The sequence below is a fragment of the Protopterus annectens genome, chromosome 6.part1 (assembly GCF_019279795.1).
Source record: "Protopterus annectens isolate FY-2018-M chromosome 6.part1, PAN1.0, whole genome shotgun sequence".
In the NCBI taxonomy this organism is placed as follows: Eukaryota; Metazoa; Chordata; order Ceratodontiformes; family Protopteridae; genus Protopterus; species Protopterus annectens.
In genome coordinates this window covers 337,985,238-338,010,287 of record NC_056738.1, presented here as the reverse complement: position 1 = coordinate 338,010,287, position 25,050 = coordinate 337,985,238, and the positions used below count along the sequence as shown (strand labels likewise).

The 25,050-nt window shown below is 36.7% G+C and overlaps 1 protein-coding gene across 1 annotated transcript in view; it reads left to right on the top strand.

The window, feature by feature from the left end:
• EML3 (EMAP like 3) overlaps positions 1–25,050 on the top strand; it is a gene marked incomplete in the record, with an annotated part of 1,888,117 nt that overhangs the window by 1,029,608 nt on the left and 833,459 nt on the right. The window contains 2 exon segments of the mRNA XM_044075756.1: positions 10,164–10,186; positions 10,555–10,581. Of these exon segments, the coding sequence (XP_043931691.1) occupies positions 10,164–10,186; positions 10,555–10,581 (50 nt within the window).

Genomic DNA, 25,050 nt, shown 5'->3' with positions numbered 1-25,050 from the left:
ACACTGAACGAACAGACTTACAACAGTTCTGCATAATATCATGCTTGAATGGGCTTTTCACAGCAGATAAAAATATACACAGTTCTGTATAATATCAGAAGCTATGCCAATACAGCAGATAAACAAAGTTAAACAATAAATATAGTTAAACAGACTTACTTACAGCAGAACTGCATAAAACAGTTCTGAATAGAGAGGCTAGCTGAAAGGGTAAAAGCTCCCATTAGCTGCATATCAGATAGCATTTTTTTGAGACGAGCAGATATGTGGGCAGACCAGACTCTACAAAACTTAAATTATGCACATCTGCCACCATTGCTGTTATATTCCCTATTCCCCTCCAAATAGTTCAAAATAAATATCTGACCCAGTCCAGCCAGCAATAGTTGATGTCATCAAGCACACCCCTGTAGACTGGTGATGCATGGTGACATCAGCCATAAATTTAAAGTGGTAATACAAAAATAAATAAATAAATAAAAATAAAAAAAATGTGGAAATAAAGGGGCCATTTGGGAATTCGTGGCACTCCATTATTTTGCCCTCAAAACCGGTTAATGCCAAGAAATTTGGTACAGTTGAGAGGTCTGTGCATCACCTGTGACAGTATCAACATGTGCATTTGGATGCATTATAAATGTAGGCGTACACATTAATGTTAACCAAAGTGCTTGCACCTATTAACCGTGACCTTGCGGAATATCACCATGCAGGTGATGGCACTTTAACTCTCATGTGAAATGCACTGGTGCTGTGTAGGCACATTGCTTGTGCTCCTGTGTGAATCAGAGTACCTGGCAGTTCATAGGATGCTAGAAGTTCATCTTTACAGTCTTTTGTGACTGTGGACCAGGTGCATCCTTTATGTATGTGTGTGTGTGTATATGTATGTGCATTTGTTTACTGATATTATCTGAGTGATGATCCAAATGAGCCAGACAAAGTACAGTTTGTGGCAACCAATTCATCCGGATGGTGTGCAGTGTTGTAGTAGACAGTAATTATGTTGTTACTCTAGTGTGGCCTTTTAGGAAATCAGATGTGCTCCACCAGATGTAGAAACATTACGTTGAGGCACTTGTTGAGTATTGCAGAAGTGGAAATGTGAAAAATACCCACTATTTCCCCTGTTGGCCTCTGAAAGCTCTCTGTAGCCAAAACAGATAGGGCTGCACAAACCTTGGTCTCCATAAGAATGTGAAGGCCACATGATCTGTCTCATTCTGTCAAATGTCATAGAAGACCTGTTTAATGTCCCAATTTACTTAGAAGTGATCATAATCTTGTGATCTGTGAAGCTGTGATATGTCACCTGCTGGTGGTATGATTCCATCTGCAGTTGAAGCCACTTGCCACCTTACCCATACCAGCAGAAAGCAGGGCAGTTAATAGCCAATGTAGGCTGTTGCATGACATGTAATGCTGATTCCAGCACGCTCACTGTCTGCAGCTCTGATATTTTGGTATAAATTACCCTTTTATAGTCAGATGCATACTGGTGCACAGTTTTCCCCTAAAAGCAGCTATGAATAACGACTTATGTTTACCTTACATAAATTTGTATATCCTGATGACCTCATTTCCCTACCCAGTTTCATTTGTATGTCATTATTTTGTAATTTGCATATAGTTCTGCAGTACATTTGGGCTCCCTGCACTGTAGCTCAACATGCAATTATGAATAGTTATCTTAAGTGTGACCAGTTCTTGCACAATATCTGTGAAATACATAACCTATCCATGAATTCCAGCTCTTTTCTGATTATTTTCATGGGGTGTTTAATTTTAAATACTTTTTTGGATGTAAAAAAAGATAAAAGTAAATGTGGCATGCAAAAAATGGTTAGTTTGGTATTCTCTGTAGGCTTCCATTTAAATACACAATTTTCTTCATTTTTATGTGATTTGATATATGTTTATGAGGTAATGTAATGTCAGATCTATAAAGGTGGCAGTGGGATTGAAGAATTTTTAAATGAGCTACATTTGCAATATTTGTGACATTTACAGACAAATTTAGTGGACCATATAACATCTATAAAACCTCTTTCCTCATATAAGATACCAGCAGCAATGTATCCCAAAACATGTTTCCACTCAGTATTTTTGTCTTGTAACAATATGGGTCCCATTCCTCAATAACCCCAGTCTTCAGCATTAGTAACAAAGTAAATATAAGAAGATCATCAGTTCCATTATGGCAATTCAATGACATGACTGCGTCTCATTTTAATGAAGAGATAAAAGCACACCAGACTTTGCCACTTTAAGTAATGTTACTGCCCCAGGCCATCCAGCAAAATACTCATAATAAATACATTGACCAAAGGGAATCAGCAGTTATGTTGCAGGTCTTTGCAGTACATTCAGTAGTGTAACAATAAAACTGTAGGGCAAGGTACCATCACTTGTTTCTGTTCCTTCATTCGATGAACTGTCTACTGTAAAGGATTATGGTTAGTGCTGATAATAAATATCTGTTCGTGTAAGAAACACTTAATACAGCCAGTAGTCATTTAAGTGTTAAACATTCCTTATCACCTCCTGAACCTCAGCAGTCTTGATCATGAAATATTCGGCTACCACAAATCAGGGAATGTTCTTATGAATTGCCCTCTTTAACTAGAACAGTTCAAAGTCCATAACTGGATGTATGCATGTATACAATGAGAGTGTACTCATGATGACTGTGTAATAGAAGGTCCGTCATTCTTTTAAAGGTGGTAAGTGCTGATGCGATTGAAAAGGTGTTACACTAAGGTCCACAGTTCCCAAAGGTGTAATAAACACAGTCTGCTTTTAGCTGTCATGTCAATGGAATCTATCAGCATCCTTTTTCTAGATGGATTTCAAAACATACTGTGCATGTACTAACATCTGCAAAATATCATCAACTTAAGATATTGGATATACAACAAAATTTGGTGTTTGACTAATTCTCTCAAAGTGTAGGTCAATTTGAAGTACTCCTGCTGGCTGTCTTACTTTTGCTAGGGAGGAAGACAAGTCAGTCTTTAAATGCTCAGTAACTCTTTTATGTCACGATTGTAATTCTTATTTTATGTCTTGCTTTAGGCCAGCCTTCCAGAAGCCTATAGGGAAAGTGAATGCTCTTCGTTTTTCAATTGCATGTGATTTTCCACTACTAGGGGTTTCCTGGGGTATCACTGAACAGAGTAATGTAGTTACATTGGAAATGGTTATGGTTTAAAGGCCCGCCTTTCACTTACACACACAATTCTCTGAGCAGATGATAGCACAACTCTCATCATTTGCCATTCATTCATTCATTGATGGAACAATGGGAATGCAGGGTTCTTGCCTCCTGCAGAAACAAACATGATCAGGCCAAATGGGCAGACAGAACACTGGCATGATGGTAATCATGGTAGGGCAGAGAAGCAACAAGAAAAAGAAATGCTATCCATTCAAACACAGAATTGTAAAACATCACATAATTGAATTTTGTACTAACATAGACATGTTAGATGCAAGGTTACCTGTGCATGTCATTTATTTAGACTTACATTTGACAGCATCTCTCCATGACAAAGTAGTTTTAATGTCTAATGCGGTTTCTCACTTGATGTGATAACTGGTACTAAAGGGGACCTTTTTTATCATGATAAAAAGCAATTTTCATCTATGGTTATCTATGAGTATCATAACGTTTGTAATTTGCCAAAGGTTTCATTGCCGAGCCATTGCTTTTATGGTGTCACCAATGAGGAACAATTTTCCAGATGCAGCCTGCTTTACACACAACCTCTTAAATACAATATTAACATTTTCTGCCCTAACTAGTTCCTTCCCTCGCCAACATTTCTTTGAATTTCTAAGCACTGGCCATATCATTTATTATCTATCTGACAGACCCACAAGTACACCTCTTCAGATGATCAAAGTTCAACATCCACTAATGTACACGTATCTTTTATACTGTAATAGTTCACTCTACAGTCATATGAGTGTATTCTAATTAGCAAATGTATGTGCAATTCTTAATGTATGTTCTTTAATGTCTGTTTGAGTATATTACTAAATGTCTGTTTAAAAATGTTTGTAATATGTTGGAGGTTTTCTCCCCAGGCCTCAACAGAAAAGTTTTTTTTTTACTAAACCCAGTAAAGTCAAGCAAAATAAAATAAATGATAGCAAAACAGGAGCAGTCATTATATCCCCGAATGATCACATTGATTTTCAGTCATTCTCAGACCAGTTTCACCTATGGCTACAAAAAAAGACTGGCATTCTGTTTAATGGCAAGAAATGCTGTATTATCCAGTATGGAATGAATAATAGGATGTGCCCCTGTGCTACCAGTTACCCAGCACTTGGCAAAGCAAACCATTATAAAGATCTTGGACTTTTAGCGATAATAGATTTGCTTTCAACTATGACATCCTCATTTGTTAGGTGTTACTTTTAAATCATAAGTCAAAATTTCAGTATGTTCTTTTCAAGCCTGGCATTGCTGTACTCCAGTATACCTTTTCGGCAAGTCCAGTTACTGAGTATATTTCTTTGTTTAGCATTTATTCTATACCTTAAATAAAATGCCTAAAGGGGATACAGAGACACTTTACTAGATACATTAATGTGTCACTAATTTCTGCTCCATATTATGTTTGTATCATGTGTGAACCTTTCTAAATATATAATGAACAAAGACTTGGTGGGGTGGATAGTGGTGTTTTTGCTGTTTATTCATGTTCCTTACACCTTTGTTCTGGGCACCTTGCATTTCGCTGTTAAGGATTTCAGATGCTGACAAGGTAAAAGCTTGCTGGTACTTTTTATTTTCTGTCTACCTATTTAAAACTAATTGACCATGAAACAGCACGCATCAGCCAGTCTGATGCCAGCAGATAGGCTTTTGATACCATTTCCTACATGCTGCTAATGCCACTATGCATTCCATAAACATATGTTTGTCTGAAACCATTTTTAGTAATTAAGATGTGATTTGTCAAACAAGTCAAAGTACATATGCTTTGTCAATTGCCTAATCACTTTTTGAATAGGGAAACTGATGTTCCCTTCCAGAATGTTAATTTATATATAGAACCTTTACCTTTCTGCTCTGCATTGCACGTAAATTCCCAATCGCTGTCTAGTTACTGAACTGTTTACCTATAGGCCTTGATGTATTTCCACCTCTGTTGTTATTATTATGGAATTACTGCTATCTTCACTGAGTTGTGTTGTGTTGTACAGGAGTATTGTGTTTGATCAAGTTCCAGTTTAAGGACTCCTGCATTAGTCAAATGGGAATGTTGAGATCCCTTTTAATCAAACAGGTTTGCATTACTGTGTTGGAGTATTGAAACTGATTATAGTTTTGAATTAATTTAATGATGATTTTTATTTTATTTTAGTAGAAGGTATGTGAAACATATGTCCAGAAGTATTCCTGTGTCTTGCAGATTTAGTTTACGTTTGTTTATGTACAAGTGTTATATGATTCATTGCCACACACGTGCTGAAATGGTGTTGGGTTTAGTCAGTGATATAGCTGGTTGTACCAGTCGGACTTCAGCTGATTGGCTGTTACTTAATTCTGGGTTTTCCCCACCCCCTTTCTATGAGGTTATATGATCCTGGAGTTATTGCATTTCATTTCCGGGGGTGTGGAGGGATGAAGCCAACTCATAAAAGAAGAGTTTTTTTTGTTTTAGTTTTGATAACTGAAAATGTATCGTATTGGTTTACATTTGTGATTACTTTTGTTAGAAAAGTTATTTGTTGATAAATGGTAATCTCCAATGAGTTTGTTCAGTGTTTTGTGTTTCGAACAATCTCATCGGCGGGCATACATATATGGTTCTTTTATATATGTGTGTGTGTGTGTGTGTATATATATATATATATATATATATATATATATATATATATATATATATATATATAGATGGATCTACTTTCAATTACTTAAAGCCCATAATCCTGAATGTTATTTTCACGAGATGAAAATAAGGAAAATGAAAATCCTGAACCACATAGTTTTTCCCAGGGCAAGTAAACACTTGCCCAAAACTACACCATACTATCTGAAACCCACACTCCCCCCTAACTATATATACCAACTCTGGGATCACACTACAGTGGGGAAAAGGGCATATTTCCCCACATTGGTTTAGTGTTTACTTGCCCAGGGAAAAACTATGCAGTTCAGGATTTTCATTTCCGTTATATTCGTCTCGCAAAAATAATGTCTGGGGTTATGGGCTTTTGGTAATTGAAAGTAGCTCCATATATAAACAGCCACAATATCACATATCAAAATATCAAAATGGCATGCTCAAAGCCCACAACATCGAAGGGGAGAACTGCATGGGACTCCTGTTGTTTGAAATTATGGAACAGCAGGGATTGAGCCTTTCCCCATTGTAGTGCGATCTCTGAGTTTGTATATATAATTAGCAGGGGGTGGGGGGTTCAAGGGGGCTTTCTCTTTGCAAAAGCAGTTGTTTTTGTTTGTTGTTCATTTTTAATGTTATAGGATTCAGTCATGTCGTTTTGACATTTTGATGTGCATTACTGTGGCTGTTTGACTAAGTGTAATAGAGCCACTTAATATATAAATATATATATGTGTGTGTGTGTGTGTGTGTGTGTGTGTGTGTGTGTGTGTGTGTGTGTGTGTGTGTGTGTATGTGTGTGTGTGTGTGTGTGTGTGTGTGTGTGTGTGTGTGTGTGTGTGTGTGTGTGTGTGTGTGTCTGTGTGTGTGTGTGTCTGTGTGTGTGTGTGTGTGTGTGCGTGTGTGTGTGTGTGTGTGTGTGTGTGTGTGTGTGTGTGTGTGTGTGTGTGTGTGTGTCTATATATATGTAGATGGATCTACTTTCAATTACTTAAAGCCCATAATCCTGAATGTTATTTTCACGAGATGAAAATAATGAAAATGAAAATCCTGAACCACATAGTTTTTCCCAGGGCAAGTAAACACTTGCCCAAAACTACACCATACTATCTGAAACCCACACTCCCCCCTAACTATATATACCAACTCTGGGATCACACTACAGTGGGGAAAAGGGCATATTTCCCCACATTGGTTCAGTGTTTACTTGCCCAGGGAAAAACTATGCAGTTCAGGATTTTCATTTCCGTTATATTCGTCTCGCAAAAATAATGTCTGGGGTTATGGGCTTTTGGTAATTGAAAGTAGCTCCATATATAAACAGCCACAATATCACATATCAAAATATCAAAATGGCATGCTCAAAGCCCACAACATCGAAGGGGAGAACTGCACGGGACTCCTGTTGTTTGAAATTATGGAACAGCAGGGATTGAGCCTTTCCCCATTGTAGTGCGATCTCTGAGTTTGTATATATAATTAGCAGGGGGTGGGGGGTTCAAGGGGGCTTTCCCTTTGCAAAAGCAGTTGTTTTTGTTTGTTGTTCATTTTTAATGTTATAGGATTCAGTCATGTCATTTTGACATTTTGATGTGCATTACTGTGGCTGTTTGACTAAGTGTAATAGAGCCACTTAAAAAAATATATATAAATATATATGTGTGTGTGTGTGTGTGTGTGTGTGTGTGTGTGTGTGTGTGTGTGTGTGTGTGTGTGTGTGTGGCAAAGTACTGCAAACGAAGTGTGGAGATGTGTCATTAATGTTTGCCTTACTTCATGGTTGTGCAACGTATGTTTACATTAGTAGGTATCAGGATGAAGCCTCATACAGGAGGGTACAGGATAACTTTTCCTCCTTCATAAACATTATATTTTGCTTTTGACATTTTTTTATATTTGTGGATATCATTTTTCTTGATTTGACTGTAGTGGATTTATAGCTAGGGGATACTGTTAATTTACATGAATCACTGCTTTATTTTTTAACTGCTGCACATTCAAGTGGTTGTGTATATTTACATATTTACTGTATTGTAATCCTTATGCTTTTCATTGCATAAGGTGTACTGTTTCATGTACAAAAGTATTCATCTCTGTGCAGTTCTTTCCTATTATTGAAAAATAGAATGCAAAAAGATAAGTAATTCTCTGACAGAGAACAGTCAAAGCTTGCATCAGTGGAGTTGTCTGATGAGTCAGGCTGATATAGAACCTTATTTCAAAAATCCAAACCTTTACCCATTCTGTTCAGGTTTAATTGAATTTACTGGGTGCTGCCTCACATATTAAAGAAATTTGTAGTAATTCTTTCAATATTAGATCAGTCCCTCAACTGTTATGGTAATTTCTCATTGTTCAGTACTCTTTCATTTGTTTGAAGATGTTATTGATTACTTGCATGTATTACTTTGTTGACTGAATAGATGAACTGATGCAATTATAATGTTTTCAGACAAGATCCAGGCTTGTGTGCATCAGAAAGATATACACAAAATAATAATGCATGTATAGCTGTTAATATGGTTAGATGATATGATAACATGGGAAAATAATTTTCTGTATTATTTTGCAAGATCAAATATTATATCTGCACTGGTCTTATAAGATTCGTATTCAAAAATGCCGACACCTTAATAATTTACAGTTCATAGAGTTTTATAGTGTCAGCTTTCTTTTACAAGATTGCTGTTTGTATCACACTGTAAATGAGTTGTTTTTTTTCCAACTAAAATGCTTTACTGTATAAAATGTTTACATTTGTAACAGAAACATATGTACTGCTGTAATGTTTGGCTACTGGTTTGAATCATGAGTGAAGAGGGTATTCTGACCAACTCATTTATTTGATTATTAAGTGAAAATATTAAATGTTAAATAAGTAAATATGTGCCTTTTAAATATAATATGACATTTGTCTTAATGTATCTCCTGCAGGTATAGAAACAAAATTTACTATTAAAATATGTATTTGTTATGAGTTTTGCGGCAACTGTTATAACTTATTACCAAGAAAGCAATGAGAGACAAACTGATCGCATGTTTTTGAATGATTGGAAACTGTTTTGAAACTTCAGACCAGTTTACAGGGATGGGTGCTTTATCCAAGCACTGTACCACTTAATACATTGTATGGGTCTATATTAGATTATCGAAATTTCAGAACTTCGAACACCATATGGTCAACACCATATGATTGAAGTACTGAAACTTCAAAAATCTAAAAAAAAAACAAAAAACAAAAGTAACAGCTTTAAGCAGGGGAGCAAGCCCCCCTGCACCCCCCCATTACTTAAATATACCAATTCTGAGATCACACTTTAATGGAGAATGGTGCGGAAAGGGAAGATTTCCCTTTCCTAGTCTGTAGTCGATGTCAGAGTTGGTATATTTAAGTAGCGGGGGGTGTGAGGTGCAGGGGTGCTTGCCCCCCACTGCTTAAACACTTTTAGTTTACTTTCCTTTCTTTTTTTTTTAGATTTTCGTAGTTTCAGTACTTCAATCATATGGCGTCGACCATATGGTGTTCGAAGTTCAGAAACTTCGATAATGTAATATAGACCCCATTGTAAAGTGAAGGCACTTCATGGATACAAAGGTTTGAATTCAGTATCAGTTTTTATAACATGATCCCCTGTCATATTTATTAACAAGTATTGATGGTCTCTGTGGAATAAATATTGCTGAGAATCCCATGGAGTTTGTAATAACCACCCCCACACACACACACACACTCACACACACACACACACTTTGTATATTGCCATTTTGTTTAGGCTTTAATGCAAAGGCATGCTGTTTTGTCTTTTATTTTGTTAAGATGGTTGCCCCTGTGTTAAGAAGAGGTGAACCCACAGTATTTCACTGCCTAAATTAGTTTTCAGTTGATTATAGTTCTGTGCTGACTGCAGCTTGGGAGGACATCAGCGAGATGATGCAGGTGAAAAGTGATATGTGATGATGCAGTACTGAAAACAAAACATAAGAAAGCCTGCTCTTCTAAATAATCAACTTAATTTATTATTTTTGTTATTATTATTATTATTATTATTACTCTGCATACTTTACTGGTGTATGAAAATCACTGCCTAAAGTTTTGCAAGACATTATGATGTGGGTGTGGCCATATAGAAAACTAAATAAATGAATGAATAATGGAAGATAAAACATTAAAAACTATAATCTTTATTTCTCTCAACAAATTGTAATTTCAGCAAGTAGAGCATAAAAGGAAATTAAATTGAGTGTAAAACAAAGATGTCAGGAAAGACAACTAATGCACTTTAACTGTTTTTTTTTTTCTAGCCGGATGAAGGACTTGGCATCAGGTACCTTTCTTCCTGTTCAATTATTAATACTTATTTGTTAAAATAGCCTAATTCATGCAGTTATCAGCAGTATAGTGCAACACATTAGTTATTGTTTTGGAGGCATGCATGCTTTTGTCACCATTTCATAATATTACAAAAGAGGTACTATGAGCCTCTATATCTGTTTTTTAAGTAGGTCTTTTAACCAATAAGTTTAAGGTCATTTGGTACAGGTTATGACCTGTATCAATACATCTCTTAAACAGCATGGTATCATAATGTTAAAGACGCATATATATTTTTTTTTTGGTATCTTTATTTTTAATTCTACTTTGCATATTGTGTATTTCTTTTGTTTTGTCCATATTTTCTTTTATGTTTTTCAGGGACCAAGCGTGGGTCTTATAACCAAGGTAAGATTACATCTTTCACCATATGTTTCTCTTACACTATGACTTGTTTGAAATTGTTAAATAATGATGCTGTGGTAATTAATGGAGCTATTAAAATGATTTATTCACTGTTATTCAGAGATGGAGTTAATTAAATAGAGAATGTTTTATATCAGAACTGGTGCAGAGTTGGGACTTCCAAGATGGCTGCATGTTGAGTTTCAGCCTAATTCTGGCTTTCCATGTGTGAAAACAGAAACTTAGCAGAGAAAGCCAGTGGACCTGGATTTCTGAGTAAATTTCAGTAACTCACTAATAATTGTGCTGCCTGGATGCCAGGAAAAAAGGAATACAGAGGACCTGAAGGAAAATCAACTACGAAAGGTGATGAAAAAACACTGACTAGGAAAAGTACTGTAGCTGTTCAACAAAAAGAAGTACAAGCTCCAGACATGACTTCCAGTAACCTTGAGGAAAGTATAAAGCAATTGCATACAGGCCTGACTAAAATAAATGAAACACTGATGGAGTATATCAGCTCAAACAATAAAAGGCTGGAAAAATGGAAGAAGCTTTTAACAGATACTCAGATGAGATGATAAAACTGCAAAACTCAGAGGTTGAAATGAAGAAAAGGCTGGCTGAATATGAGACTGCACAAGAAGAAATGTTTCAAAAAACAATAGATTTAGAGGACAGAGCATATAGAGAAAACCTGAGATTTTCTGCTGTACCTGAGAAGCTGGAATGAATAGACTATTCATTTTATGAAAGCACAAATAAGCAGCTGGACTCAAATTGTTAATTGAAAGGGCACATTGTGTGTATGTTCCAAACTGGCTATGAGAAAACAATGTAGACCTTTAATACTAAAATGCAATCTTACCAGCAGAAGGAGTTGATTCTAACAGAACTGTGGCAGAAGGACAATGTACTAAAAGTGGGAGACAGAATGTTTGTGGAGAACATTGCACACTAGGCAGAAGAGGAATACGTTTATTCCATTATATAGAGAATGTCGAGAAGCAGGCATAAGATTTAAACTACTGTACCTAGCTTTCTTCAAAATATTTTCCCTGGAGGAACAAAAACATTTTTTAATGAAATACATACTAAGGAAGAAATACAAAAGTTTGTCCAACAAAAAGCGAGCTGTGAAACAAAAGGAGATTCTGCTTCTTGTTCATCTGGCAATAAATATCACAGAGAGACTATGCCAGTGAAACCTTTCCCAGTATTTCAATGGAAAATGCTTGTGAGAGGGAAAAAGCATGGGAGTTGACTGGAAGAATTAATAGTGCACTGGAGATGAAGAGAGACGGAGATGAACAGGAATAACACAAGAAAATCTGGAAATATTGGACTTTCTTGGACTTTGTTAAACTTGCATGGGACTTTAAAGCATAAGCCCTACTTCATGTCATTAATGTTTGGAGACTAAAATCAGTAACTTGGAAATTGACAACTGTGGGGTTCTTGGTTAAACTTGTTGGGGACTCTAAAGCACATGCCCTACTTCATGTCATTAATGTTTGGAAAAATACTCAGGTGAGGGGAAGAGGAGGAAGAGAGTTAACTGTAAGTAAAACAAAACATTTTCTGAAAACTATTACTTATGTAGTGCATTATTTTCACTACATGTTATAAAGTAAAGTTTTTTTTCAGTTATTTATAAGTGTAATGGTGATACTAATGTAAATAGGTGCTTCTGTTTATTCTTTCTTTCTCCCTTCTCTATTTCTCCTTCTTCAGTTTTAAGAAATGTAGCCACTACAGTGTAAAAAAAAAGAGCATGACAAAAGAAAAATTAGTGTGCTTTTTTCTTGCATAGGGAAATGGTTGGGTTAAGGCCATTAGCTTTATATAGTAACACGTTTTAACAGAAAGCAGGTAAATGAAAAAGAACATTGAAAATTATAAGTTTTTCTAGTAGGCATTCCTATGTCTAGTTCGCATGTCACTAGCAGGCAATCTGATAAAGAGAAATGGCTGGGAGAAAATATTTTTGAAAGCATTCAAGTGTTTTCCCAGCTGGGAGAGCAATAAAGATAAGGTAAAACTAGACAGCATTTAATAGAAGCACAGGCTATAACATGCATCTTAGCATGGGTAATATTTCTTTCTGTTTAGCTCGAGTCTGTGCGTATGGCTGTCAGTTTGGAAATTTTGTTGCTATCGGGGGTTAAACTTCACTATTTGAAGATATACATAGTTTTGTGTGTTAGTATTAAGTTAGTAGGTTTTGGGGGTATTGGTTGTGTGTATGTATTTTTATCTGAGGGTTTTCAATAAAACAAAAAAAGTTCTGCAAGATGTGACATAGGCTGAAATAGAGATGACAAGAAACAATTGCATAAAAGATTAACCTACCAAACAGTGTATGCATGTAACACAAAAGCTGGAAGTAGACATTCAACAAAAAAAGCTGTTATACATAAAAGGTGAGAATAATAATCCCTCAAGAATGTGATTCTTTCTATAATGTTGTTAAACGTTAATGGTTTCACATCTAAATACAAAAAAGAAAGAGAAGTGACCTATATCAAAAAATTTAGAGTGCAAATAGCTATGCTACAGGAGACACACTTGGAAAGAAACTAAACGTAAATTTGATAAAGATTTTTCAGGATGGTTATTCAGCAGAATATCTGGGCCAAAGGATAAGTGATGTACTTATTTTAATTGCAAGAGGAGCTCCAGTAGTAATAGAACATGAAAAAAAAAAAACAATAATGATAGATTTGTAGTACTAAGGGGTTACTGGCAAGGGAGGAAGATTACACTGACATGTATTTGTATTCCACTGAAAACTGCTGCAATGGTGGTAAAGAAAATTCTGGGAGAAATAATCAACTTTCAACAAGGAATATTATTTATAGATGGAGATTGGAATTTGATTTGCGACAGTGAAAATGTGTCTGAGGTGCCAAGAAAGGGAAATATAACAAAAGAGGGTAGATTTTTAAAGAAATGTATGAAAATATTTGGTATGGATAATCTGAATTCAATACTAGGAATTCAAAGTGAATTTACATACTGTTCCCCAAGATACAAAAACTGGGTTAGGCTAGACAGAATTTACATTTTACAGGAACATGTGCATTTAATTGAAGGCCTTGATACGGACCAAATAACCATTTCAGACCATACACCAATGTTGTTGTGTCTTTCGGCTTTTCCCGGTTAGGAGTCGCCACAGCGGAACTCCGGTCTGCTAATGATTGGTAGTGAGTAGGATAAAATTAAAGTGGAATTTAAATATGAAGTGGAAATTAAAGGGAGATATGGTTAAGAAGTAACAAGAATTGTTTAAAGGAAATGACCTATATTAAAGTATTGCAAAATAGGATGAATCTCACAGAACAAGAAGAGGAGCAACTGCAGAATGCTAAACAGAAAATAAGGGATTACCTTGATAATATGCACAAGTTTAGAAAGATTGCTATTAAGCAACTGTTTTTTGATAACTAGAGCACAAAAAAAAATTCACACAATGACTCAGGCAACAGAAAGTAGAAAGGGCTATTACCATGCTTAGGGAGCCTATAACAAGGAAGATAACAAGGGATCCTGTAGAAGTGTTAGAAATATTTTGGAAATTCTATGAAAGTCTATATAAAGCAGAGATATTGGGAAATCAAGACAAGGTACAAATGAAAATGTTTATAGAAGAATTAAACATGCCAAGGCTAGAGGGGGAGGAAGCTCAGTTACTAACAGTTATGATATTATTAAGGAGATGAGATAAAAATGGAGATGTATAACCAATCTACAGGAAAGTCCCAAGGAATAGGTGGTATTCCTGTGGAAGTTTGGAAGCTAGGGGGGAAAAACTGATAGTACATGGTAAAGATCCATCACATCCAGCTTTATACAGCCCATTTCAATGCTAAATCATGATTATAATGTGTTTATGTCTGTAATGCCTAAAAGAATGGCAAAAGTGATGCCAAAATTGATAGATATGAATCAATATGGTTTTGTGGAGGGGAGGCAAAAAATTGACAACAGAAATGGAGCTATAATGATCCAGAGGGAAGCAGAATGTAAGAAAATACCACTGTTGCTGGTGGGTCTTGATGTGGAGAAAGCATTTGACAGATTAATCTGGGATTTTATGGGCAGAGCAATGGAAGCATTTACATTCCCTGATAAAATTATAAGGTTGATTAGGAGGATATAGGAGCAATCAGAGGTTCATATGTTCATGGGCTGGTACTAGGCTATCGGCCCTAGGGCCTATACAAGCCTAGTCATAACAATTCCCTGGATATTTCTTCCCACAATATTTACTTCCCTGGACCCCTGTCTAGCAGGGCGACTGATGTAATCCACGGCGTGAATTTCTTATCTCCCATCCAATCGTCAAAGGTTCCTTTTGATGAGGGCCAAGGAGGCACTCTGCTTGACATGTATGGGCAGTCTATTCCAGAGTTTGGGGAGTCTCTGGGTCAGGAACCTATCCCTCCACCATGTTTTTTTCATTGTGATGACAATGTTTAGATCCCTGGAGCGTGTGGCTCTGAGCGATTGGGATTTCTTTAAGTGGAGCATGTCCAACAGCTAAGGGTTTAACATGGCCTTGTATGTTAAGCATAGAGTGAGTCTGAGTAGACGATATGCTACAGAGTATTGCTGGAATGTTTTTAGATGGTCAGCATAGGGCATCTGCTTTAGGCCTGTGATTCTTTTAGTGAGGTATTTCTGCGGCCTTTCCAGCTGTTACAGATGTCTTGAGAGATACATACCAAATGGGGCATTATACTCTACAATGGGTCTAATGAGGGATGAGTACAGTGGCAGAATGACCTACTTTTTTCTCGATAAAAAGCCCTTAATGATGAGGTGTGCCACATAGAAGGATTTTCTGACTGTTGTGGCGATGTGGTTATCGAAGATGAGACCACTGTCTACCTGTGTCCCTAAGTCTCTCATCACACTTTCGGTGTGTAGTGTACTGCCACCTATGTGGTAATTCATGGGTACTGTTTTTTTTCCAAAGGGGATAACTATACATTTCTTGGTATTAAACTTGAGTCCATGGCTCTGGCACCAAGCATCTGTTTCTGTAAGGCCCTTTTGTAGAATATCCACATCAATTGGGGATTCAGTAATGGCTCCCAGTTTGCAGTCATCTGAGAATTTTGTTAGCCAGAGTCCCTTAGTGTTGGCCTGTACTTCAGAGAAGTAGATGCCAAACAAGAGCGGTCCCAGGACTGAACCCTGAGGTACTCCACTTGTCACTTGTCTGGAGATGGATTTGGAGTCAGCTACTTTTACAGTCTGGGTTCTGTCAGTAAGCCAGTTGGCAACCCATCGAGTGACGTAGGAATTTATGCCCAGCTTGGTAAGTTTATCTATGATTCCAGAGTGGGGGATGGTGTCAAGGGACTTGGTGAGGTCCAGTTAGGCTGTGTAGACTGCCTTACCCTCGTCCACAGCTCTGGAGACTGATTCGAAGAAGTCAGTCAGGATGTTCTTCATGTTTCACTGTTGCAGTCATCACACTTGGGTTATCTGCCTGCAGGTAGCCCTCAGTCGGCCCGAATACAAGAGTTTTGGGATTTCTGCGTCGGTTGCTGTCGCCTCCTCCATGACGTTAGGTTGGCACTAAATCGATCTGCCTGGATATTGGCAGTATACTTGGGATCATTATATTTAATGCCGTTCTATTGTAGCTCAGAGCAGATCTGAGCATTGCCATTTAGATTCTTGACATAACATTAAAGTGGGTGGGGTCCTCTGTGATAATCTCTGCTTGAGCAGAGGAAGCAGGCAAGGGTCTCCTCTCTCCCCTTTGTTATTTGCATTATATTTAGAACCACTGACAAATAAGGGACTCAGAAATTCAAGGATATAATTAGTATGGTAGTCAAGAAACGCTATCTCTGTTTGCACAAGCAGTTAAAATGTTTTTAGTTCCTTTAGTCGTATACACTGGTCAGGCATATTTTTATCAAAAAGAGGAGAAGTCGTGGATAGCAATTAATAAAGAGCTGAAGGATTTTATCTGAGAAGGGAGGACGACAAGAGTCAAGTGAGAAAAGCTTATTCTTCCAATCGGATTGGGATTGCCTGAGTAGAAGGAGTATTTCAGAGCAACACAGCTAAGGCTCCTATACGTAGCACAAGCAGAAAACTATAATTCAAAGTGGAAGGAGATGGCGATGAAATGGGGGGAAGCTCAAGTAACAGGGAAAGACTAGAATTTAGGATGCAGACCTTTAAGGAGATTGACAATAATAATAATATATAATATTATATCCATAAAGTAGCAGAAGGCCTTCTGAGAACTAAGCCAACAATGGAATGGAGAAAGGAGATTCTGCCAATAGGGATGTCTGCAATTAGGGATACAGATAGTAGGCAGAAGGGGTGGGAATATATTGGAGAAAGATGGCAAAGCAACTAAGGAATTGAGAGCAAATAACTAGAAAGGGAAAGGTAATAGAATGGGAAGATGCCAAGAACTTATTTGGACTTAGGTTAGAGTTTGCCTTCCATATCAAGGTTTGATATCAAAGTATAGGCAAAGAGGTAGAAATGGGGGGGGTCAAAAATAAAAGACCAGCACTGATAGAGTTTTAATAGAATCTAGAACAGAAGTTACCATTAAGAAAGGAATAATTAGTAGAGCATATAAAATATTGCATGACAACTATAAGAATCCAATCACGGGAGGTTAGGAAGGATTGGAAAGAGAGATTAGATAAGCAATTCACAAAAAAGCAGTGGGGCAATATATGTATGTTCACAAATATGCAACAAAATCTAGAAGATTTACGATATTTACCTGGAAGTGTTTACATAGGTATTTTTATACCTCAAGCAGATTTCAAAGAATTTTTCCTCAGGTAGACAGAAAATATTGGAGGTGTGATGGGAAAGAAAGAGGTAAGTTGGAACATATTTTCTGGAAGTGTAATGAGCTGGGAGCCTCTGTCAGAGATGCTGGGTGAACAAATTGGAGTAACTAGGGAAATTATTTTTTGAGCTAAGATACAGAATCAGAATTGCCTAGACATAGAAGACATTGCCGAGTCTAATTATGATGGCTGCCAGAAAAGCAATTACTGGAAAATGGATATCAAAGTCTAAACCAACTTTACTAGAAGTAGCGAAGATGGTAATAGAGATAAAACAACTGGAACTTGGATCGTAAGGAAACAGTAGGAGCTAATTACACAGGAAAAAATGGGAAATGGGGTATCAGTATATGCAGAGGAGGAATGAGGTTTAAAAGAAGGCAGGATTTGAATGAGCATTGTAATGGCTGGCTAATAATGACTGGATATGTTAAAAGTGATGTATAATGTTTGCATCTACAGTTGTGTCAGCACAGTTTGGAATGTATAATATTTGCAACTGAGATTGTGTCGCTATGGTTTATTTTCATATATGTAAATGTAACATTGCCTATGTAATACATGATAATTTAATAAAGATGTTTCTTGTTTAAAACATAAAGAACTGGTGGAGAGTTGATAGATATGAAATTATTGCAGTTATGCACCCTGCCACCTTCTGATCCTTATCATATGCATGCATTCTGCTGTTTTATTAATGACCCTTAAATTATTCTGCTAAACAATCTAGAAAAAAAATAAAACTGTGATCTCAATGCATTCCCAGCTGTTTTGTTTATCCGAAAATGTCATGCTGTCTGCCCTTCTTGAATCTAAACAATGAGCTGAAAAGGGAAATAGTAAATAAAATGATTTGTGTGTACTCTGTCATTATCTTCACTTAACTGCAAACATTCCACATGTCCTTATGCAAAGACACATTAACATATTCCTTCTGTAATTCTCACTTCTAAGCAGATTTCAGTTTTCCTTTTTTCATGCCTTAGAGCTTATTTGAAATTATGGCTATATAGCTAAACATCTACTCAATATTCATGAAAAACTGCTTCCACTGTAGCATAAAACGACAAAAAGCAGTATTTTTAGGGGGAGTGAAGACCCTCATACACCCACCCTGGGGGTAAGAAGACTCCTTTAATAACATATTTGTCTAGCTAAGCATGAGGTAGCATAGCGAATGTAGAGAATAACAAGTTAAATAAAATTGGTCCCAACACTGACCCTTGAGGTACCCCCATTTTCAGAATTCCTGTCCCTAGGTACAGAATCTAAAATCATGACCATTTGTATATGATTTGGCAAGCAGAGTGAGTGCTGAAAGAGTTTAATATCAATACAATAGCCACTCATTGTAGCATATGGAATGCTTTGGCAAGATCCAAATATACTATAGTAATCGTTAATCCTAGAACTTTGGCCATAGTCACATGATCATAAAACTCCATCAAATGTGTTAGAGATGAGTATCCTTTTCTAAATCCATGCTGGGAAAAATCTCTAGTTTTGCTTTATTTATTTATTTATTTTTTTAATAATTTAGTTTAGCAGATGTCTTTCAAAACACTTCCTCAGAACAGATACTGAACTGGTAGGTCTGTAGTAACAAGCCAACATGTCACCACTTTTATAGATGGGAATCACAATCAGTGTCTTTCTTACTGATGGTACATAATATTTTTAGTAGGTTGTTAAATGTACAATTTAAGGACAATATATTTTACTAATCTTAAATTGTCTCTTTCATTTCACATTTCTCAAAATAAGTTGACAGTTCAGCATGTTGTGTAAATTAATCTACAGAGGTGTAGTAGTAATTAACTGCCTCATTCATATTGCCTGGTTCATATAAACACACACACACACACACACACACATATATATATATATATATATATATATATATATATATATATATATATATATATATATATAAAAATCATTGTTCACCATTAAAGGGTCTACAAGCTGATTGCATTTTTTGTGAGAATTAATATATTTATAATATGCCTTCTATTTTCTTTCTCATACTTCTGCTTTAGAATCTGACATTGCCCCTTGAAATTTTTTCCAAATTTTATAACATTTTGTTTTCTTATATCATACTGGATATTTCTTATAGAAAGTAACAGCTCTTCTCTTAGCACAATGTACAGTGTAGCTTTTCCACCATACAGGTACTTTAGGATGAGATGTCATCATTTTTTTTGTTATACTAAATGTTTCTAAAACAGACTTTTAAAGTTCTTAGATTCCATCCATGAGCATGTCCTTTTGAACATGTAGAGTTTAACCAAACAATGGACAGCAAATTGTCCATTATTTTAGCAATTGATAAGGCTTTATTGACTCAGATTTTAGTAATTCTGTCATCTGTAATAGCTTTTGTTTAAAAAATGAAGGCATTATGGTCAGATGTAACAAGGCAATCATCTACATTAGAATTAAATACCTACATTTTACATTTAGTAATTATTAAGTCCAGTATTGCATTCTTGCATTACTCCAATTGCTAGAGGATTCAATTTCAGCTAGGCCTTTTAAATTACTGTAGCTATACATCTTTGTTCTCGGAGTGGTGAAGTATTCAACAATTTGGAATTAATGTCTGGGTAGTTGAAATCACCAAGAATTAATTCTGGTTGGGAACAAATCAAGGGTGGTATTCATAGTCCCAAGGTTTGCACATTCAGATTGCTTATTTGTGAAGCACCAGGATTAAATGAATCAACTTCTGTTTATAGTGTTTTAAATCATAGAAGACAACAATTAAGATAATTGATTGGTTGTGTTTTAAAATATAATAATTTTTAATATTTTTGGAAAAATACTTTTTCCAATGATTATCTACAATACACAAGCAATCACCCTAAAAAAGTATTATATAACATATATAAAGGACAATGCATAAGGGTAGCCCGGATGACTTAAAGACAAGAGGAAATGATAAAGGAAATGGATTATGTAACAGAATTATTTGAGGAAAGGAAATGTGACAAAAAGATGATGAGGGATGTTAAACAATATGTCATCCAACAATGGGGTGAAAAATATGTGCCACTATTAGAAAGTTCAAAACAAATTAGTGGATTACATACAGACACAGATTCATCCAAGAGTATAGAGAGATACCAACGTACATGTGTTTTGGAATATACTCCTTATGTACATCAAATTAAGAAGATCATGGAAACATATTGGAAGATATTTATGGTGGATGAGAATTTGGCTAAATATTTAGGAGAAAAACCACAATTTGTATATAAAATGGGATATAATCTAAAGAGGTTATTGGAGAAAGGAACAACAGGGAATCAGAGCAGAATTAGTGATACTTCTGTAAGAGCAACTACTAAATGTGGCAATTGTAATCAGTGTGGAGTCATTATGGAGGATTGTGAGATATCACTGGAAAATATTAATAAAACTAAAATCAAGTTTAAATTGGGGAATTGTAATACCAGTTTTGTGATATACATGGCTAAATGTGGAATATGTACTGGATATTACATAGGAAAAACTGAGAGAGCTTTCAAAAAGAGAATTTATGACCACTTGTACAGTATAAGGAAGAAAGACAGCAACAATGCCTTATACGGACATATTGAGAAGTTTGGGGAAGAACACAAATTTAAATTTGCAATATTGGAACAAATTAAACATAACCCTAGGGGAGGTAATAGAAAGGACATATTAAGTTATAAAGAGGTGTGGTGGCAACTATATACGGATGCATCAACCAACCAGGTTTGAATGATAATATATCTTTAAAACCTATACTTATTAAAAGGGAATTAAGAAACTGATTGAAGTGTAACATTAATATCAGTGGAGATGTTATAGTTAGGAAAATGTGTAGAAGTCATATTACACAGAAAAAGTAAGAAATAGTATTGTTAGATATACCCATAAGGTGAAGGGTTAGCGCTGCTGCAGTAATTTAACATGGGATCATATATATATTTCTTTAGAGAATGTTTTTAGAGTATTACTAAACATTTTTAGTATATTTTATATATTTATATATTTTTATATATTATTTTAATATTATCACTGTAGTATATTTTATAATAAAGATTTAGGCAATTTAATGAAGTTTCAGTTTTTATTTTCATTGTTATTCGCACAAATTATTAAATAGAACAGTATAACTTTAAGGGCTGTATATAGAAAATGGTGCCAAAAAGTTATTTAAATGCAACAGTAATGAAAGAGCACAGTTCTGAAGAAGCCTACATTGAGTAGGTGAAAACGCTTAACTCATTTGTGCTTTAATTTTCTTTTAAACTTCTGGACATTTTTATTCATCAATATTTATTTGTATTATAAAGTTGTAATAGTAATAAAATCTAGTATATTGGAGACTGCACCGCGTTTCCTCTGTGTGCAACATTGTTACAGGGAAGATAGCGCAGCAGTTGAATTCAAGCGTTTACTTTGTCTTATACAATTATCATATTATCAGTTTGTGGCCTATACAAACAAAATATTTGTTTTAATTGTCTGACTGTAGTACGAGTAATTACTAAGCTAATATCTACAGTATATGAAATTATGTGACTGTGTTAATGCAAATATTTTTTATGTTTGTGGGTGTTTGTGTGTCTATATATATATATATATATATATATATATATATATATATATATATATATATATATATATATATATATATTTATATATATATATAGGTTCATAGGTTGATACTAGGCTATATGCCCTAGGGCATTTATCAGCCTAGCCAGAGTGTATCTGGCTTTCGCCAACCCTTAAAAATGGGTTTTACTGTGCCCTTTTTAGGTTAGTTTACTGTGCCTCTGTCTAGTAGTGACACAAAAGTGATCCCCGGGGTGAACCTATGATCTCCCATCCACTCGTCAAGATTTCTCTTGAATAGAGTCAGTGAGGGGCTCTGCCTGATATGGACTGAGATTCTATTCCAGAGTGCTGGGAGCCTCTGGGTCACAAATCTGTATCTCCAGCATGTCCTATTAATTTCTGTGTTGAGATTCAAGTCCCTTGAGCTTGTAGCTCTAGTGGATTTGGATTTTTTGAGGTGGAGCATGTCCATTAATTCTGGGTTGGACACGGCTTTATACGTCAGGCACAGATTGCCTCTAAGCAGGTGGTATGCAACTGAGTAGAGCTGGAGTTACTTTAACCTGGCAGCACAGGTCATCTGTTTGAGACTCTTGATATTCTTGGTGAGGTACTTTTGTGGTCTTTCCAGTTGCTGCAGCTGTTGGGTAAGGTACATCCCAAACGGGGCATTGTATTCAATTATGGGTCTGATGAGGGATGAGTAAAGGGGCACAATGACCTCCCTTGATCTAGATGTGAACCCTTTCATGATAAGGTGGGCTATATAGAAGGTCTTTCTAACCACTTTGGCAACGTGGTTGTCAAAGGAGAGATTACTATCAGCTTGGGTTTGAAGAAAATAAACGCCAGGAACCAAAATGCAAAGAACAAGGCAGGAAACCACTGGATAAACACTTTATATAAGTAAAGCTTTCGGTATTGAAAAAGGATTGTATCCGAAAGCTTTACTTATATAAAGTGTTTATCCAGTGGTTTCCTGCCTTGTTCTTTGCATATCAGCTTGGGTTCCCAGGTCCCTAATTACTTCCTCCGTACTTAATGGATTACCGCCTATGTGGTAGTTTGTGGGCACTTTGTTTTTCCCAAAGGGGATGACTATACACTTCTTGGCATTTAGGTTTAGGCCATGGCTTTGGCACCAGTTGTCCATCTCTGTGAGACCCTTTTGGAGGATGCCTGTCAGCTGGAGAGTCTATTATGGCACCCAGTTTGCAGTCATCTGCGAACTTGGTCAGCCAAAGTCCTCCTGTGTTGGCCTGTACCTCTGAAAAATATATACCGAACAAGAGCGGCCCCAGGACTGAGCCGTGTGGGACGCCACTTGTAACAGGTTTAGAGTCTGACATGGCTCCTGCAATTCTGACCATGTGGGTTCTGTCCTTGAGCCGGTTTGCAACCCATCTTATGACATAGGGGTAAATATTTAGGCTGGAGAGCTTATCTATGATGCCAGAGTGGGGAATGGTGTTGAAGGCTTTTGCGAGGTCCAGGTAGGCTGTGTGGACTACCTTCCCTTCATCTATGACCTTGGTGACTGTTTTGAAGAAGTCTACCAGGTTCAAGAGGCAGGATCTGCCTTTAACAAAGCCGAATTGTGTGGGTTCTAGTGTCTGTAATTCCCTAATGTCTTTGTTTATGAGTTCCATGATGATCCGCTCCATAGCTTTGCAGACCAGGCTAGTCAGGCTTATGGGGCGATAGTTTCCAGGGTCCATTGAGGCTCCACCTTTGTAGAGTGGGACCACTGTTGCTGTATGCCATTACTTGGGTACATATCCTGTAGTAAGGCTGAGATTGTAGACTGTAGGATGCAGGCCGGGACACCGTCCGGTCCCATTGATGCTGTGTTTTTTGCTTTGGAGAGGGCAGCTCCCACCTGAGCATCTGAGATGACAGGGAGACAACTCTCTGCTGGGATAGATATTTGCTCTTTTTGGGGGGGGGGGAGTTTGCACTGAACCTATCCGCCAGGATGTTGGCAATGTCTGTGGGTTCACTGTATTTTTTGTCATTTTGGACTAACTCCGAACATATCTGGGAGTTGCCACCTAGGTTTCTAACATAACTAAAGAAGGCCTTGTGGTTATCTTTAGTGTCTTGTGCAATTTTTCTCTTGAAGCTGGCCTTGGAAGATTTTATGAGGGACCATAGTTTTTTGCTAGTACTGATCAGTGATGCTTTCTTATTGAGGGATTTTGCTCTATCCTGCAGTAGCTTCCTCCTTTTGTTGTATAGCTTATTTATGGCAGTGGTCCACCAGACAAAGATGCCTGCCTTTGGAGGATTGGGTCTTGATTTTATTTGGGATTGCATGATCCATGCATTCCTGAAGATGTCCATAGAATGCGTTTATAAAGGATTCTGCAGTTTGGGCCGTAGTTTCCACTGGCCCGGGGGCTTTGAGTGAATTCACCTCGGTTTTGAGAAGTGTGAAATTAGCCTTGGAGAAGTTTTTTACTGTGGATGTCCTTCATGGATGCATCTGCAGTCATAACAATTGTTTCTCTTGAATCGACCTCAGAAATTTTTGGTTGACTTATCAGACACCATCCAGCAGCCATGTCCATTAAGGGCAGCCAAGACTACTAAAACAGTGCCTGTTAAACCCCACATCCAGGCTTCTAGTTCTCAAATGCTTACTTTGGCAGAAGATTTAATTTAATTAGAGGATCTCAATCTCACCCAGACAGGGCCTCTCAGCCCCGCCAGTGTCCTCTGATGATTCTGCTGATGAATCAGACATAACTGACCAGCCGAAGATTCTGATGCTGAAGAAACCAGAAGAATTCTACAGTTCCAATGGCAGCAACAGGATTTTTCAGACTCCAGAAAAGACTTAGGACCTTTCTGCACCTCCCACAGCACAGGCCCTTAGCTATACCTCCTGTTCTCTGTGGTGGATGATGCTTTGCCAAACCAGACAGATTTTACAGGGTGCCAGATACTCATCACCACCTTTACAAGGCTCCACTTGCAGACCCAGAAACTATATCCCAGGGTCCCAGTCATTAGACAGATGGGGTAA